The sequence below is a fragment of the Prionailurus viverrinus genome, chromosome E3, assembly GCF_022837055.1.
Source record: "Prionailurus viverrinus isolate Anna chromosome E3, UM_Priviv_1.0, whole genome shotgun sequence".
Classification (NCBI taxonomy): Eukaryota; Metazoa; Chordata; class Mammalia; order Carnivora; family Felidae; genus Prionailurus; species Prionailurus viverrinus.
In genome coordinates this window covers 9391056-9404611 of record NC_062576.1, presented here as the reverse complement: position 1 = coordinate 9404611, position 13556 = coordinate 9391056, and the positions used below count along the sequence as shown (strand labels likewise).

At 51.3% G+C, this 13556-nt stretch overlaps 1 protein-coding gene across 4 annotated transcripts in view; it reads left to right on the top strand.

The window, feature by feature from the left end:
• Nucleotides 1-13556, top strand: part of DTX2 (deltex E3 ubiquitin ligase 2) — a 35267-nt gene that overhangs the window by 5971 nt on the left and 15740 nt on the right. For all 4 annotated transcript variants that reach the window (XM_047838513.1, XM_047838510.1, XM_047838511.1 and 1 more), the window contains exons 3-4: nucleotides 6645-7001; nucleotides 9350-9986. In XM_047838513.1, coding sequence (XP_047694469.1) covers nucleotides 6734-7001; nucleotides 9350-9986 — 905 coding nt within the window. In that variant the 5' untranslated portion in view covers nucleotides 6645-6733. The remainder of the gene's footprint in view (nucleotides 1-6644; nucleotides 7002-9349; nucleotides 9987-13556) is intronic.

The following is a 13556-nucleotide window of genomic DNA, read 5'->3' as shown; positions in this document are numbered from 1 at the left end:
TGTGAGTTTCTTAGCGCCTGGTGCCTCGTAAGCTCTTGGTTGGTAGCCATCGCTGTTACTCCTGCCACTGCTTCCATTGCTCCCCCATTTTGACCCCTGGGTAGGCCTGGGGATCAGGGCTCTGTCCTGACAGGTCACCAGTGGTCACATTGCTCCTGGTAGAGAAGGATCAAAGGGATCCTTCGATACAGGGGATCGAAGATTGCTAGTGCCTGCCATCTGCTAGTGCCTGTCGCCTGTGGCTTTCGGTGCCCTATTTGAAGGCTCTGCCCTGACCAGCCCCTGGAGGGCTCAGGTAGGCACAGCTAGAGGAGGAGTTATCACTTCCCTTCCAGCGTGCAAGGGACAGATCATGTATTAGTATCCTTCCATAACTCAGAAACCTAGTAAGTTCTGGGCGGCACCGGCTCGAGCCATCTCTCTTCAAGACAAAAGCCTCGTCTTGCAGTGCCTACCTCTTGCAGTAGTTCAGGCACCTGGGTGGTTGCACCTTTTCTTGCAACTCAGAGACGGGGATGTCTCTTGGCAAAGAGGTGCCATGGTACTCTGACCAGGTCTGTTGTTTGTGAAACCCGCTGGGATAGTCAGTGGCCATCTAAAGTAACAATGCTAAGTCATGACGGTGGTGCTGGTTTGGTTTCTATTTATGATCTTTTAAAGGTGTTGGGCATATTAAAGAGACGTGTTACTGCTAACAGAAGTAATACTTTCTCACTTTAGAAAATGTGAAGAGTTAAGGTACGTAAGGAAGTTGAACAAAAGGCCTCCTGAGGTTTCTCTAGTCAGTGGCCGCAGCTGTCCCGAACATTTTAGTGTTTCTGTTGAGTTTTCTCTCTGCTTCTCTTTTACCTGGTCAGAATAGTGCTACAGCAAATACCTTTATGTCAAAGGTTTTCTATAATCTCCTTAGATTGTTGGGTCAAAGTGAGTAAGCATTTCTAAACCACTTGATACCTATTACCACACTTTTCTGGAAAGGGTTTATCCTTCCCAGTGATATGAGGACTCTGTACTCCTGCCAGCACCAAGTATTGAAATTAAGGGGTGTTTGTGTGTGTGTGTTGTTTTTTCTACTATTTTGATAGGCCAAAAAATAATGTTCCGTTGTTTTTAATTTGTATTAAAAACGTTTCTAGTCCGGTATAACATTTCTTTGCTGGGCTTGTGTGCAGGATTGGACTTTCCCAGGTCTGCGGGAGGGCTTCCTGATGGGACCCGGGGGGCTGGCTGCACTGTGAGAGGTCTGGGAAGGTTATACTTCCTGGGTCAACTGGTGGGTATGGAGTTTCAGGCTGAGCTTCTTGGAAAGGGTCCGAAGAAGAGGTGGAATAGAAAATAGGCCTCCTTGGAATAGAAAATAGCACCTGGGTGGCTCCGGCAGTTAAGTGTCTTGATCTCTAGGTCGTGAGGTCAAGCCCCGTGTCGGGCCTGGGTGTGGGGCCTACTTAAAAAAAAAAAAATAGGCCTCCTGGTTGCCTGCTCTCGCTGATTTTCCATCCATGCCCTTCAGAACTCTTCTGCAGAAGAGCATCCTGGGCATTTGGAGAAGGAATGAAGACCATTTCTGTGTCAAAAAGAACACCTTGTGTTCCTATATTTTATTCAGTGGGCGGCCTGTGATCACATTTGGAAACAGGTTCCACTGCTTGTAACAGGCTGGCAAACCCATCTGACCGCCTGAGTGGTGGAGTCTACAGACAGGGAAGTGACTGCCCCAAAGTCACCGAGTGTGGAGCACGTGTGTGCGCGCGCCGAGGGGGTCCTGACAGATCTCTCCATTTCCATCTCCTCTTGGGACATTGGAGGGTGTGGGACAGCCACTGTCCCAAGCATGGACTGCAGGGTGAACTGCTGAGCCCGGCACGGGTGGGCTTTGGAGGGATGAAGTGGGGTCCTCACGTGTTGGGAAGGTGGTGATCACTCAGTGTGAGCACTGCTTTAAAAACCACACTCGAAGTCTTCTTCTGCCCAGAGGCCGCAGCTGTGGTGGGATCCCTTCGTGTGGTTCACCCACCTGGAGGCCCACAATTAGGCAGGATGGTTTTCACTCACGTTCTTGTGCCAGCTCAGATCTTGTTCGAAAGCTTTTCTAAATCCTCTGGGGATAGAAAGACTCTGGGACACATGTAACTTTTTTTCTTATGTGTGAAAACTCCTCTCTGGTAGAACAGCAAATTTCCTCTGTGCCTCACAGCCACAGTACTGTGGACAGGATCTGCAGCTAAATTGCACAAGAAAATGCGAAGGAAAGCAGGAAGGTTTTCTTCGTGGTCAAGGTTGTTGATATTTTTAATTTATTTTTTAAGTTTATTTATTTATTTTGAGAGAAGGCGAGAAGGGGAGGGGCAGAAAGAGAGAGGGAGAGGATCCCAAGCAGGCTCCGAGTTGCCAGTGCATAGCCCAACATGGGGCTTGAATCCATAAACCATGAGATCATGAGCTGAGCTGAAACCAAGAGTCAAATGCTCAATCAATTGAGCCACCCAGGTGCCCCGTTAATATTTTTTAAAAAGTTACTTTGGTCTCATAAGAAGTAATATGACCATTGTAGAGCATTTGTATGTACAGAAAGAGTAAAAAAAAAAAAAAAATCCCATGATCCATCACTCCTATTAACATTTCAGAGATCTTCCTTCCAGTCTTTTTTCTCCTTTCAGCCTTTTTTTTTTTCTAAGTTTATTTATTTTTAGTAATCTCTGCACCCAGCATGGGGCTTGAACTCATGGTGATCAAGAGTCTCAGTCAGGCTCCTCCAACTGAGCCAGCCAGGCGCCCCTTCCTTCCAGCCTTTTAAAAATTAGTTCATGCAGGGCAGAAAGGACATAGGTTTTATGGCATCATAGATTTTGGTAAATTCTTAATTTCTTTTTTTTTTTTTAAGATTTTATTTTTAAGTAATCTCTATATCCAATGAGGAGCTCAAACTCACAACCCTGAGATCAAAAGTCACATGCTCTTCTGACCGAGCCAGCCAGGCACCCCAATTCTTAATTTCTTTTGGCCTCAGTTCTCTCGTCTATAAAATGGGCATAATTCCAGTTGAGGGTTAAGGGCTGGATGACAAGAGCACCAGGCAGAGTGTGTGCCCCGCAGTAGGTGTTCAATAAAGGGCACACCCTCCTGCCTAACGGTGGGGCCTGTGCAGTTCCATATCTTGTATTTTTCATTTGTCGTGAACATTATCTTAGGTCTGTAAGCCTTTCTTTTTTTTAAATGTTTACTGATTTTGAGAGACAGAAATAGAGCGGGAGCAGGGGAGGGGCAGAGGGAGAGGGAGAATCTGCTCTGTCAGCGCAGAGCCTGACGTGGGGCTCAAACTCACGAACTGCAAGATCATGATCTTAGCCGAAATCAGGAGTCAGTTGCTCAACCAACTGAGCCACCCAGGTGCCCCAGGTCTGTAAGCCTTTTGTAAACATTTTTCAAGACTTATATTCCGTCATTAGAATGTACTGTAACTTATCTAAGAATTCCATTATTGTAGGTGTTCAGGTTACTTCCAGATCGAGGACTATTTCTATGGGCAGTTATAATAATTATTATTTTCATAATTAGGGATACCCTAAATAGCCCCCATCATTAGGAGCCGAGACAAATTAGGTTTTTGGACTGCAGCTTCGTGATGGCTGAGGTTGTTGCAGAGAATGGGCGCATTGACATGGCTGTTGGACATGCGTAATTGCTCTGTTCAGGTGCCACGCCAGTGGGCATTTTTGGGCATTGCTTCGAATGTGCCCCAGGCCCCTGGAGCAGAAGGTTCACCTCTCTTCTGTCCGCTGGGGTTTTAGACCCTCTGGGATATTAGGCATTTGAAGAACTGAAGCCCCAGCTTTGGGCCAGCACTAGCTCTGTCCTCAGAGAGTTCCTGTTCCGGTGGGGAGACAGACACCGAGACCAGTGGATGTCGTCGTGTTCGTGTTTGGATAAGTAGGATACGCAGTGAAGACTCACAGGTGGGTGGAGTCAGCACTTTTCTGGTGAGGTGTGGGTCAGAGGGCTCAGGAGAGGGGTGCTGTGACTGATTCTGGAAAGATGAGCATGTTTGGGTTCTTGGTGAAGAGAAGACTGGAGTCTGGACACACGTAGCAGCAGGATCTACAGCTGTGAGGTGGTAGGAAATGGCTTGGAATGTTCTGGCACTTGCTAAAATTTGGTATGGTTGGATGTAAGGTGGAGGCCTTGGTTTGAGGGGGGACCAGCGGCCGTGTCTTCTTCATCTCTGGGTCTTTAGGACCCCAACAGTGCCTGAGGAGGGTGCGCCCTTGGTCGGTGGAGGCCGAACATGTTCAGGAAAAGCTTGAGCTGCAGCACTAGCCTGCATTTCTCTGGCTGTTTGGCAAAGTTCTGCGAGTTGGTTCATCTGGGGATGTGCGGACATGCTGGAGCGGACCACGGGTGCTGATCTGTGGGAGGCCCCCGCTGCCTGCCGGGTGAGTGATGCCTGCCAGGAGGTGCCAGGAGGAAAGTCCGGGCCCGGGAGTAGCTGGCTCTGAAACCGGTCCTGTGATTTGTACCTGAATGTGGTTACAGAGACTTCTAATTGTAGTCACGGAGCTAATAAGCCAGCCACCCAAGGGCATCCCAGGTCTGATCCTCCAGAGTGGGATGTGTACTCTTGTTGGAGCAGCTGGCAGCTCACTGGCGGCCCTGGCACCCGCGGGCGTGCTCCGCGTTCTTGCAGGCCTGACTCATCGCCCGCGTTCTCGTGCTGTGTAGCCCAGTGCCGCCCCAGGCTGCCGCTCCTCACCTGGACTTGAGGGGTGGGAGGGAGGCCCCAGGGGATGGGGGGCAGGGGTGGGCAGGGAAAGGGAGGGAGGATAGGCTCCGCGGATATCTGCTGTGTGCTCTGTACCACCTGTCTGTCTGAATGCCCGTGAAAAGCACGGAACATGGATGTTGTTATCATCATTGTCAAGTAGGGGAAAGCAAACTTGGAGAGCTCGGGTACCTCTGTCAGGATGACACAGCGAGTGGAGTAAGTAAGCCTGTGCCTGTTCCTTTCACCTAGGGCTCCAGCTCTGCCTTCCTTGTGGCGGGTGTCTTTGGCCTTCTCGACACCTTGACAGTGCAGTGCACTCGCAGGGACAGCAGCAAAAAGCCCAGGGTCCCACTGTGTAAGCAAGTCCGCACAACTGCCTGGGCCTTGATTTCCTCATCTGCAAAATGGGGAGAAAATTCAGCATGTTCACTTAAGAGGGTTGTGTAGGAATCCGAACAGATGGTGTGACTGGGAACCATACTGGCACCGGGGCCCTGGGTGGACGTGCTGTAACCGCTGAGGGTGCTGGGGGACTTGGGACACAGCTTCCTCTCTCCTTCCGCCTTTCTCAGCGCGGCCTGTAAGTGGAGCCCAAGGTGGAGTCAGGCTGAGTTTTCTTCTCTCAGAAATGGACATTAGAGCCGGGTTGATCTGGGCCTGTTCTCTGCGGCCACTCAACAGTATTCATGTGACCTTCAATAAGACCTTGACCTCTGTGAGCCTTGTAAAGTGGGAGAAATGCCACCTTGTCAGTCTGTTAGGCGTACACGAGACAGGTATATTTGGTGTTTGCCACTACACTGGTCCTGTTCCTACTGAACTCCGAGTGCTGGTGCTCCGGGCGCCTGGCGCGGTACGTTCACAGTATAGCGCCCTTCCTCAGACCGCTGCAGGCGGCTTCGCGTTCAGCCGTGTTGTCAACTAGTATGTATTACAACACTTAGCACATGACAAGATCTCTGCTGGAGCTGGCGACATGACCGTGGACAAGACAGACTCCCCAGCTCGCTGCTGTCTGGAGGAGCAGAAAAATCTGGAAGTCCTCCTCCTCATACATATATAGAGGCATTAGCATTCTGGCCGGTGCTGCAAGGCAGAAGCTCACGTGAGCCAGGGAAGGGCTCCCTGAACCACACAGGCTGGGCCTCAAGGCTGAGTAGAGTTTACAAGAGAAGAGGATGGGCGAGGGTGGCTGAGAGAAGAGTGTCTCAGGAGCTGGGTGTAAACTCTCTGGGCCTGACTGATGGTCAGCTAGGCCCAGACAGGGGTGTGGAGAGGCCGGCCTTCTGCATCTGTGAGATCTTAATGTTTATCTAGGGCGCCCTTCATGGTTAATGAAGTCTCTTGGGTACCCTGGAGACCTGGGCGGAGCTAGGACCAGGCTTTCAGTCTCAGCTCTGCCATTGACCCTCTTGAGGGTCCTTGAGCCCCCAGTCCTTTCTGAGACACAGGTTTTTCCCATCAGGAGCATAGCGGTATCTCCCAAACCTGCATTGGAAACCATAGAGTGTTCACATAATTGTAAGGGGTCATTGTGGCCTCAGTACACAAAGGATTTGGGGTGACTCACGAAAACAGTATACAAGGATATACTCAGTAGTTAGGTCAGAGGGAAATGATTGGTAAAAAGAAGCTGGGCTGTTGATTAGCACCCAAAATTCACTCCACAGTATCTTGCTGAACATTTACAGAGGCAGGTACATTGCTTGATTGACTGAATTCTTCCTGGCTGCCTGAACAAAAAGACAGGATCAGGTACTTGATTCACAATGCTCTTTTCTTTTAGGGAAAAAAGTGATTGTGGGAAAATACTTTTTTTTCCCCTGCATTGAGGCCAACTCTCAGGGACATCGTGTATGTTGATAACTGTTTGTCCTGTTTACAGGTCTGCTGGAAGCACTGGGCAATGAACCCGAGACTTCAGCCCAGAGTGGTCTGAAACCGTTTGGGAAGGAAGAGGGAGTCCTGGGGAAGATGGCCATGGCCCCAGGCCCTTCCCTGGCTCAGGTGTACACCAGCCCCGTGGCAGTGGCCGTGTGGGAATGGCAGGACGGGCTGGGCACCTGGCACCCCTACAGTGCCACTGTCTGCAGCTACATCGAGCAGCAGTTTGTCCAGCAGAAGGGCCAGCGCTTCGGGCTGGGGAGTCTGGCCCACAGCATCCCCTTAGGCCAAGCTGACCCCTCGCTGGCCCCTTACATCATTGACCTCCCCAGCTGGACCCAGTTCCGCCAGGACACTGGTAAGACACTTCCTGCCTCTAGTACGTGTTGGAGCACCCGCTTTGGGCCAGGTGCCATGCTGATGGTGGAGTTATATATAGAATTGACTCTCGGCCCTTCATCCTGCCCCCGACAGGTGCTGTGAGTGGTACAGGTACCACAGTATGGGATGTACCTCTTAGTAGTAGGGAGTGCCTTGAGAGCGCAGGGCAGAGGCCCGCCCCGCCCCTTCCCCCCTGTTTCCTAAACCCAAACTGCCTGCTTCCACCTGCAGAAATGGAGGGGCTTGTGGGCAGAGAGGCCAGCACAGAGGAAGAGCGCCGTGCTAGTTAAAAGGGCCTGGTGATGAGTTCTTCCACTGCACAGTGTCCGCGTGACCTGAGCAGGTTACTTTATTCTCCTGTGTGCTCACATTAGGGTTTGTTGTGTGTTTTGATCAGTATTACTGAGAATGGGACCACCAAGTTCCCCTCGGAGTTGTGCCCCGTCCATCTAACCCAGTGGTTCTCAACTGGTGGTGTTTTGTCCCCTAGGACATTTGACAATGTTTGGACACATTTTTAATTGTCACAAGTGGGGCAGGGAGCCACTGGCGTCTAGTCAGTAGAGGCCAGGGATGCTGCTGAATGCACGGGACCGGCCCCACGACAAAGAATTCTTGGCCCAGGATGTCACTGGTGGGGAGACTGAGAAACGCTACTCTGATCCCTACGGCAGCATCCTTGGGTGTGTGAGGACTAAGCCTTCCAATCAGTTGGATACAGAAGAAAGTCCTTGCCTTCCTGATGTTTGGAGTCCACTGAGAAAGGCAGCAAACAAGATATGTAATGTGGAAATTGTGTATTGTGTTAGATGGCAATAAGTGTTAATCAGGGAATGGAGGTGTTGGGAGAGGTGGAGGTCTGAGCCAGGGTGGCCAGGTCACCAGGAAGGGGGTCTAAGACAGACCTGAGGGAGGGGCAGGTTGTCCCTTGAAGGGACTTTGGCTTTGGCTTTTATTCTTTTTTTTATTTTTTATTTTTTTCATGTTTATTTATTTATTTTGAGAGACAGAGAGGGAGAGGGAGAGTACAAGCAGGGGAGGGGCAGAGAGAGAGAAAATCCTAAGCAGGCTCCGCACTGTCAGCGCAGGGCCCGATGCAGGCCTCAGTCTCACCAACTGTGAGATCATGAGCTGAGCTGAAATCAAGCTGAGCTGAAATCAAGCCAGACGCTCAGTTGACTGAGCCACCCAGGCGCCCCTTGGCTTTTATTCTGAAAGGGGGAGCCGTGGGAGGATTTGGGCAGAGGAGTGCTGTAATCTGATTTGGAGGTGAAGAGTATCCCTCTGGCTGCCAAGGATGGAGGCGAGGTGGGGGTCAGGAGACCGGTAGAAGCAAATTGCAGTGATCATCTTTTGGCAAGTGCTCTTGGAAACATGGCCCGAATTAATTTTTCTCTGTAATCATCAGGTTTGGTTTATTAAGAATATAAGCTAACCACGGGGTATTTCCCAGTAGTTGCTGCTTGAAAAGTCAAAGGGTATGGTACATCCACGTAAGAGACTTACGTAACAATGAATACTGAGCTATGTATATAATTTTAGAGATGTAAGGAAAACTGATGGCCTAACAGAAGAAAACAGCCCGAAAAGTTTTCAGTGTGATTGTCAGCTTCCTAAAAGGACGTGTCTAGAAGATGAAATGGGAAGAAATGCATTGTGATATAAGCTGTGTGGTTAGATTATGGACGGTTTAATTTTCTTAACTTTCCTTTTTTTTTTTTTTTTTTTTTTGTTTTCAGTTTTTTAAGTGAAGCTACATACGTTTCATCATTAGAAATATTTTGAAAAAGCCTGGAATCTGAGCCATAGCTGTTCTTTGACCTAAGCTCCTGGTATCCCCTACTCCTGCCGAGGAGCACAGATCCCCCTCTGCCGTTAGGTCTCGTTGGGCCATTGTTTCTTTACAGAGAGGGAGCTTTCTACCCTTTCTACCCTTCACCCAAAATTTGGAAGGAATAACCAGTACCAGCCTTTAGGTCAGATAGCAACATGACCCTATATACACTGACCATGTTGGTTTCTTTTGGTTGTAGAAAAAGAATTTTTTTTTTAATGTGTATTTATTTTTGAGAGAGCATGAGCTCCGGAGGGGCAGAGAGAGGGGGAGACACAGAATCGAAGCAGGCTCAGGCTCTGAGCTGTCAGCACAGAGCCGGACACGGGGCTGGAACTCACAAACCATGACATGAGATCATGACCTGAACCGAAGTTGGACGCTCAACCGACTGAGCCAACCCAGGCGCCCCCAAAAAGAATTTTTAAGCCCTTTTTGTTTTGGGGGGCTAGCAGATTAGCCATTTACGTGTCCTCCTCGTTTTCAAACAGGTACCATGCGGGCTGTGCGGAGGCATCTGTTCCCCCAACATTCAGCCCCGGGCCGGGGCATCGTCTGGGAGTGGCTGAGTGACGATGGCTCCTGGACAGCATATGAAGCCAGTGTCTGTGACTTCCTGGAGCAGCAGGTGGCCAGGGGCAACCATCTTGTGGACTTGGCTCCCCTGGGGTACAACTATACCGTCAACTACGCCACCCACACGCAGACCAACAAGACTTCGAGCTTCTGCCGTAGTGTGCGGCGCCAAGCAGGACCCCCATACCCGGTGACCACCATCATTGCCCCGCCGGGCCACACGGGAGTCGCCTGCTCTTGCCATCAGTGCCTCAGTGGTGGTGGAACTGGCCCCGTGTCGGGCCGCTACCGCCACTCCATGACCAACCTCCCGGCTTACCCTGTCCCCCAGCCCCCTCACAGGACCGCCATTGTCTTTGGGACCCACCAGGCCTTTGCCCCGTACAATAAGCCCTCACTCTCTGGGGCTAGGTCTGCACCCAGGCTGAACACCACCAACCCCTGGGGTGGGGCACCGCCCTCCTTGGGGAACCAGCCCCTCTACCGCTCCAGCCTCTCCCACCTGGGACTGCAGCACCAGCCCCCAGGATTGTCCACTGCCGGCGGAGCCAGGTATCTTGTGTTTTTGAGGGTCATTTTGTCTACCTCTGTGCCCTATCAGCAGGCTTGGGTTTCTGCTTTTACTTAGCTGGGAAGATGTGCCCAAATACCTACAGACCTGGCCCCTGCCTCCTTGTCTCTGCGTCGTCTCCTTTGCATGTGCCACCTGGTGCCCAGGCGCTGGCCTTCCACAGCCTTGCAATGCATAGAGCCTCCCTGACCTCTGGTGCTTGAGCGCTGATCGTTGCCACATGGGTTAAAAACAGTAATGCTTGCAGCCAGCCAGGAGAATCAGGTTCTCTGTAGAGCAGGTAAAGGTGTGCCTGTGTGCCACATCGCTCGTGCCGTGCACCTGAGAATGTTTCGTTGATTCCTCCTCTGTGCCAGGCACTGAAGACACAGACATGGGACATTCTCTCCCACAAGCCCACAGTGTGGTCAGGGGGAGGCTGTGAGCCCAGTTTTGGTGCTTAACAGTCGGTTGAGGAGAGAACAAAACACTGGGTGTGTGGCAGGTGGCATCAGGTGACAGGACAGCTTCCATGCTGGTGTAGTCTGGCCCAGTGCCTCCTAGAGCTCTCTGCTCCTTGAGGGGGATGATGAAATGTGCCCCATCCGGACCAGGGGGCACCTAAAAGTCAGGAAACCTCTTGGAGTGGCCAGTGGGGGCTGCTCTCTGGGTGCTTGGAGACCTGTCACTGACAAGGGGCCTTGTCAGTGATCATTACTGAGGGTGTTGGGCTTGGAGAACATTTAGAGAATTCCAAATGGGAGCTGGGATGGGGGGCTGGTTTCTGAGATGGTGACCGGAGAGGGTGGGTAGTGACTGGATGTGTGGGCCTGTAGCGGGCCTGTGACTGCCCTGCCCCCCAAGGGGGTCAACCTCTTGTTGGTTTGGACTGACGTTGGCCAGTCAGCTTCTTGGTTCTGCCTTGCTCATCACCCAGCCGCATCCCTGCCTCTTTGACCATGGTGAGTGAGGGCTTCCCAGTGTGGACAACACTTTCTCAGCGGCTTCCTGGACCTCTAGCTAATTTTTTTTCCCAATGTTTATTTAATTTTTAGAGAGGCAGAGAGCGAACAGGGCAGGGGTGCAGAGAGGGAGACACAGAATCTGAAGCAGGCTCTAGGCTCTGAACTGTCAGCAAAGAGCCTGACGTGGGGCTCAAACCCACGAACCTTGAGATCATGACTTGAGTTGAAATCCGACACTTAACCAACTGAGCCGCCCAGGCACTCCTAGCATTTTTTTTAAAGCTAGGTTTCAGAGGACCCTGCCAGCTTCTATAAGACAGGGTGACAGCTGCCATTCACTGAGCACACATTGCCAGGCCCTATCGAGCAGGCTGTGTGAATGATGTCAGTAATCCTTATAGTGACCATATGGTAGGTGGTGTCCTCAGCTTATGGGTGAGCACACCGAGGTTGACAAGGTTGGCAGCATAGCCAGCAAGTGGTAGAGTTGGGGTTAAACCAGGCCCCACAGCAGGCTGTAAGGGACACGTGGAGTTCTTGAAGCTGTCTTAAAGGCAGAGTAATAGGAAGGCAGTGGTATCTTGAGGGATGACCGTGGGGAGTCTGTAGACAGGAGGAGAATGGGTCAGGGCATCTTCTGGGGGCATCTCCTTCAGGGAGTGGGAGCAGGTGGACCTGAGTTCTTTCTGGGAATGGGGCTACAGGAGCTTTCACTTGGCCTTCTCCCCGGATTTTCACGTGGGCGTTAGCGAACGGGGCTCTGGGTTGTCCCAGCCCCACCCAGCGTGCTGTGAGGCCCCCTATAGTAAGTGGGTCAGAATCTTTCAGGGAAAAGTGTGCTGTCTGCCAGCCCAGAATGGTTATCAGCAGGACCAGAGCCTCTTCTACTAGGTCAGTTCTGCTGAGCCTCCTGGGGCTTCTTAAATTCTTACAGATTATTTTGAGGCACATTTCTAGATAGTTATAGAACTGGGATTCTGGGATTGAGCCAAGTGATTTGATTGATGGGCTTTGTTGCTCTTTCCTGGTACAGGGTTCCATTGGTCTCTCCTGATATTTCTCTGGCGTCCCCCCTCCCCAGCCTGAGGGCCCGAGAGACTGCCAAAGGGGGCCCCCTGGTACAGGCCAGGCAAGTTACAGAAGGGAAGGTTTTACCTTTGCTTCTGGGCCTGCGTGTTGCTACTTGCCCTGCTTGCCTTGGTTGTAAGCCAGGAAGGGGACCAGGCCAGCCAGCTCTGTTAGTTGAAACCGCCTCGAAGGAGCCTTCCTCCTGAGGTGGGTGTTCATCTTTATCTCCTCCAGCTTTTCAGGAGCTGGGAGAGGCACAGTTCACTTGCATGGGCCTATCCTTGTTTGGAAAAACAGGATTTCTCCCACGTCTTATTTGTATCGATGCTCTTTAGTTCACCCCCTTCCGGTGGGTGTCGTAGAGCTGGCTGGAAGGGGTGTAATGAATACCTGGTGTCTTGACCCAGCAGGGCCAGGATGATCGAAAACACTCGACCCCTTGGTCTCCTTGGGGGCTGTGGTCTGGTTCTCCAAGGTGAATGATTGTCAGCTACATTAACTGAAAATTCCCCAGGGAGTGGCAGGCTGGCGGCACCATGGGCTGGGGAAGCCTGAGAACCAGCTGTACTTACTGGTAGCTGCTGGAAAGAACATGTGAATGAGTGGAATCAAAATTCACGGAACCCATGTGGTTTTTATTTGGGAACCCGTGTGGTTTCACATCGCTTCTTGCTCAACCTGGGTAAAACCTTGGCCAACTGACTTCCTTGTGGGAGGCTTTCTGAGTAGGCAGTAATACATTGAGAAGGGACTTCGTCTGTCACTGAGCTGCTGGGTTTAAGAAAATTTCCTAGTAGCTGAACTTTATCCCTTTAAGCACCAAAACTTGTGTTTTAATGATGTGGGGTGGAAAACTTTCCAAAATGTGTCATGCACACTCTCGCCGTCTTTAATAGGGGGTGTGGTGGCTTAACGTTTTGATGACTTCTGGTAGTGATCGTGACCAGCAGTCTGTTGCAGCTTTGGTGTGGCTGAGCCCTGGGGCGCCTTGCCTTTGCACTAAATGGCCCTTGGAAATGGCTCTGCCGGTTTGCTTTCATCTGCTCTGTTCTTGCTACTGCTGTTCTCCCAGCCTCTAAAGGCACTCCCACCTGCTCTCAGCCTGGCCTGGGTGCTCGGGGGTCCTGTGTCCCAGGGGGACCTTCCTCCCAACTGGCTGTAGGCCCTTGGGTCAGCTCTGTTCCCTTTCCACGTCCCTCCTTTCCCCTCTTAAGATTAAGGAGTTGGGCTGGGAAGTGTGACATTTCCTTTTGCTCCAGTATTACAGTTTTCAAGGTTTCAGGGGAGCCCTGCAGGAAGGTACCTGGCGGCTCCTCAGCTTTCCTGTGTCCCCTTTGCTCCTCTGAGAACAGGGGAACAGTGGACATTTGTACTGGGCTGTGGATTGAGCCTCACAACCACCCCAAGGGCCTTTTAGAATTGTTCTCATCTTACGGATAGAAAAATTGAAGCTCAGAAAGGGTACTCGACCTGGCCAAGGGCACACAGCTTTAAGCTGGAGCGGGTGCTGTTAGCGGGGTCTCCAGAGCCCCCCCCCCC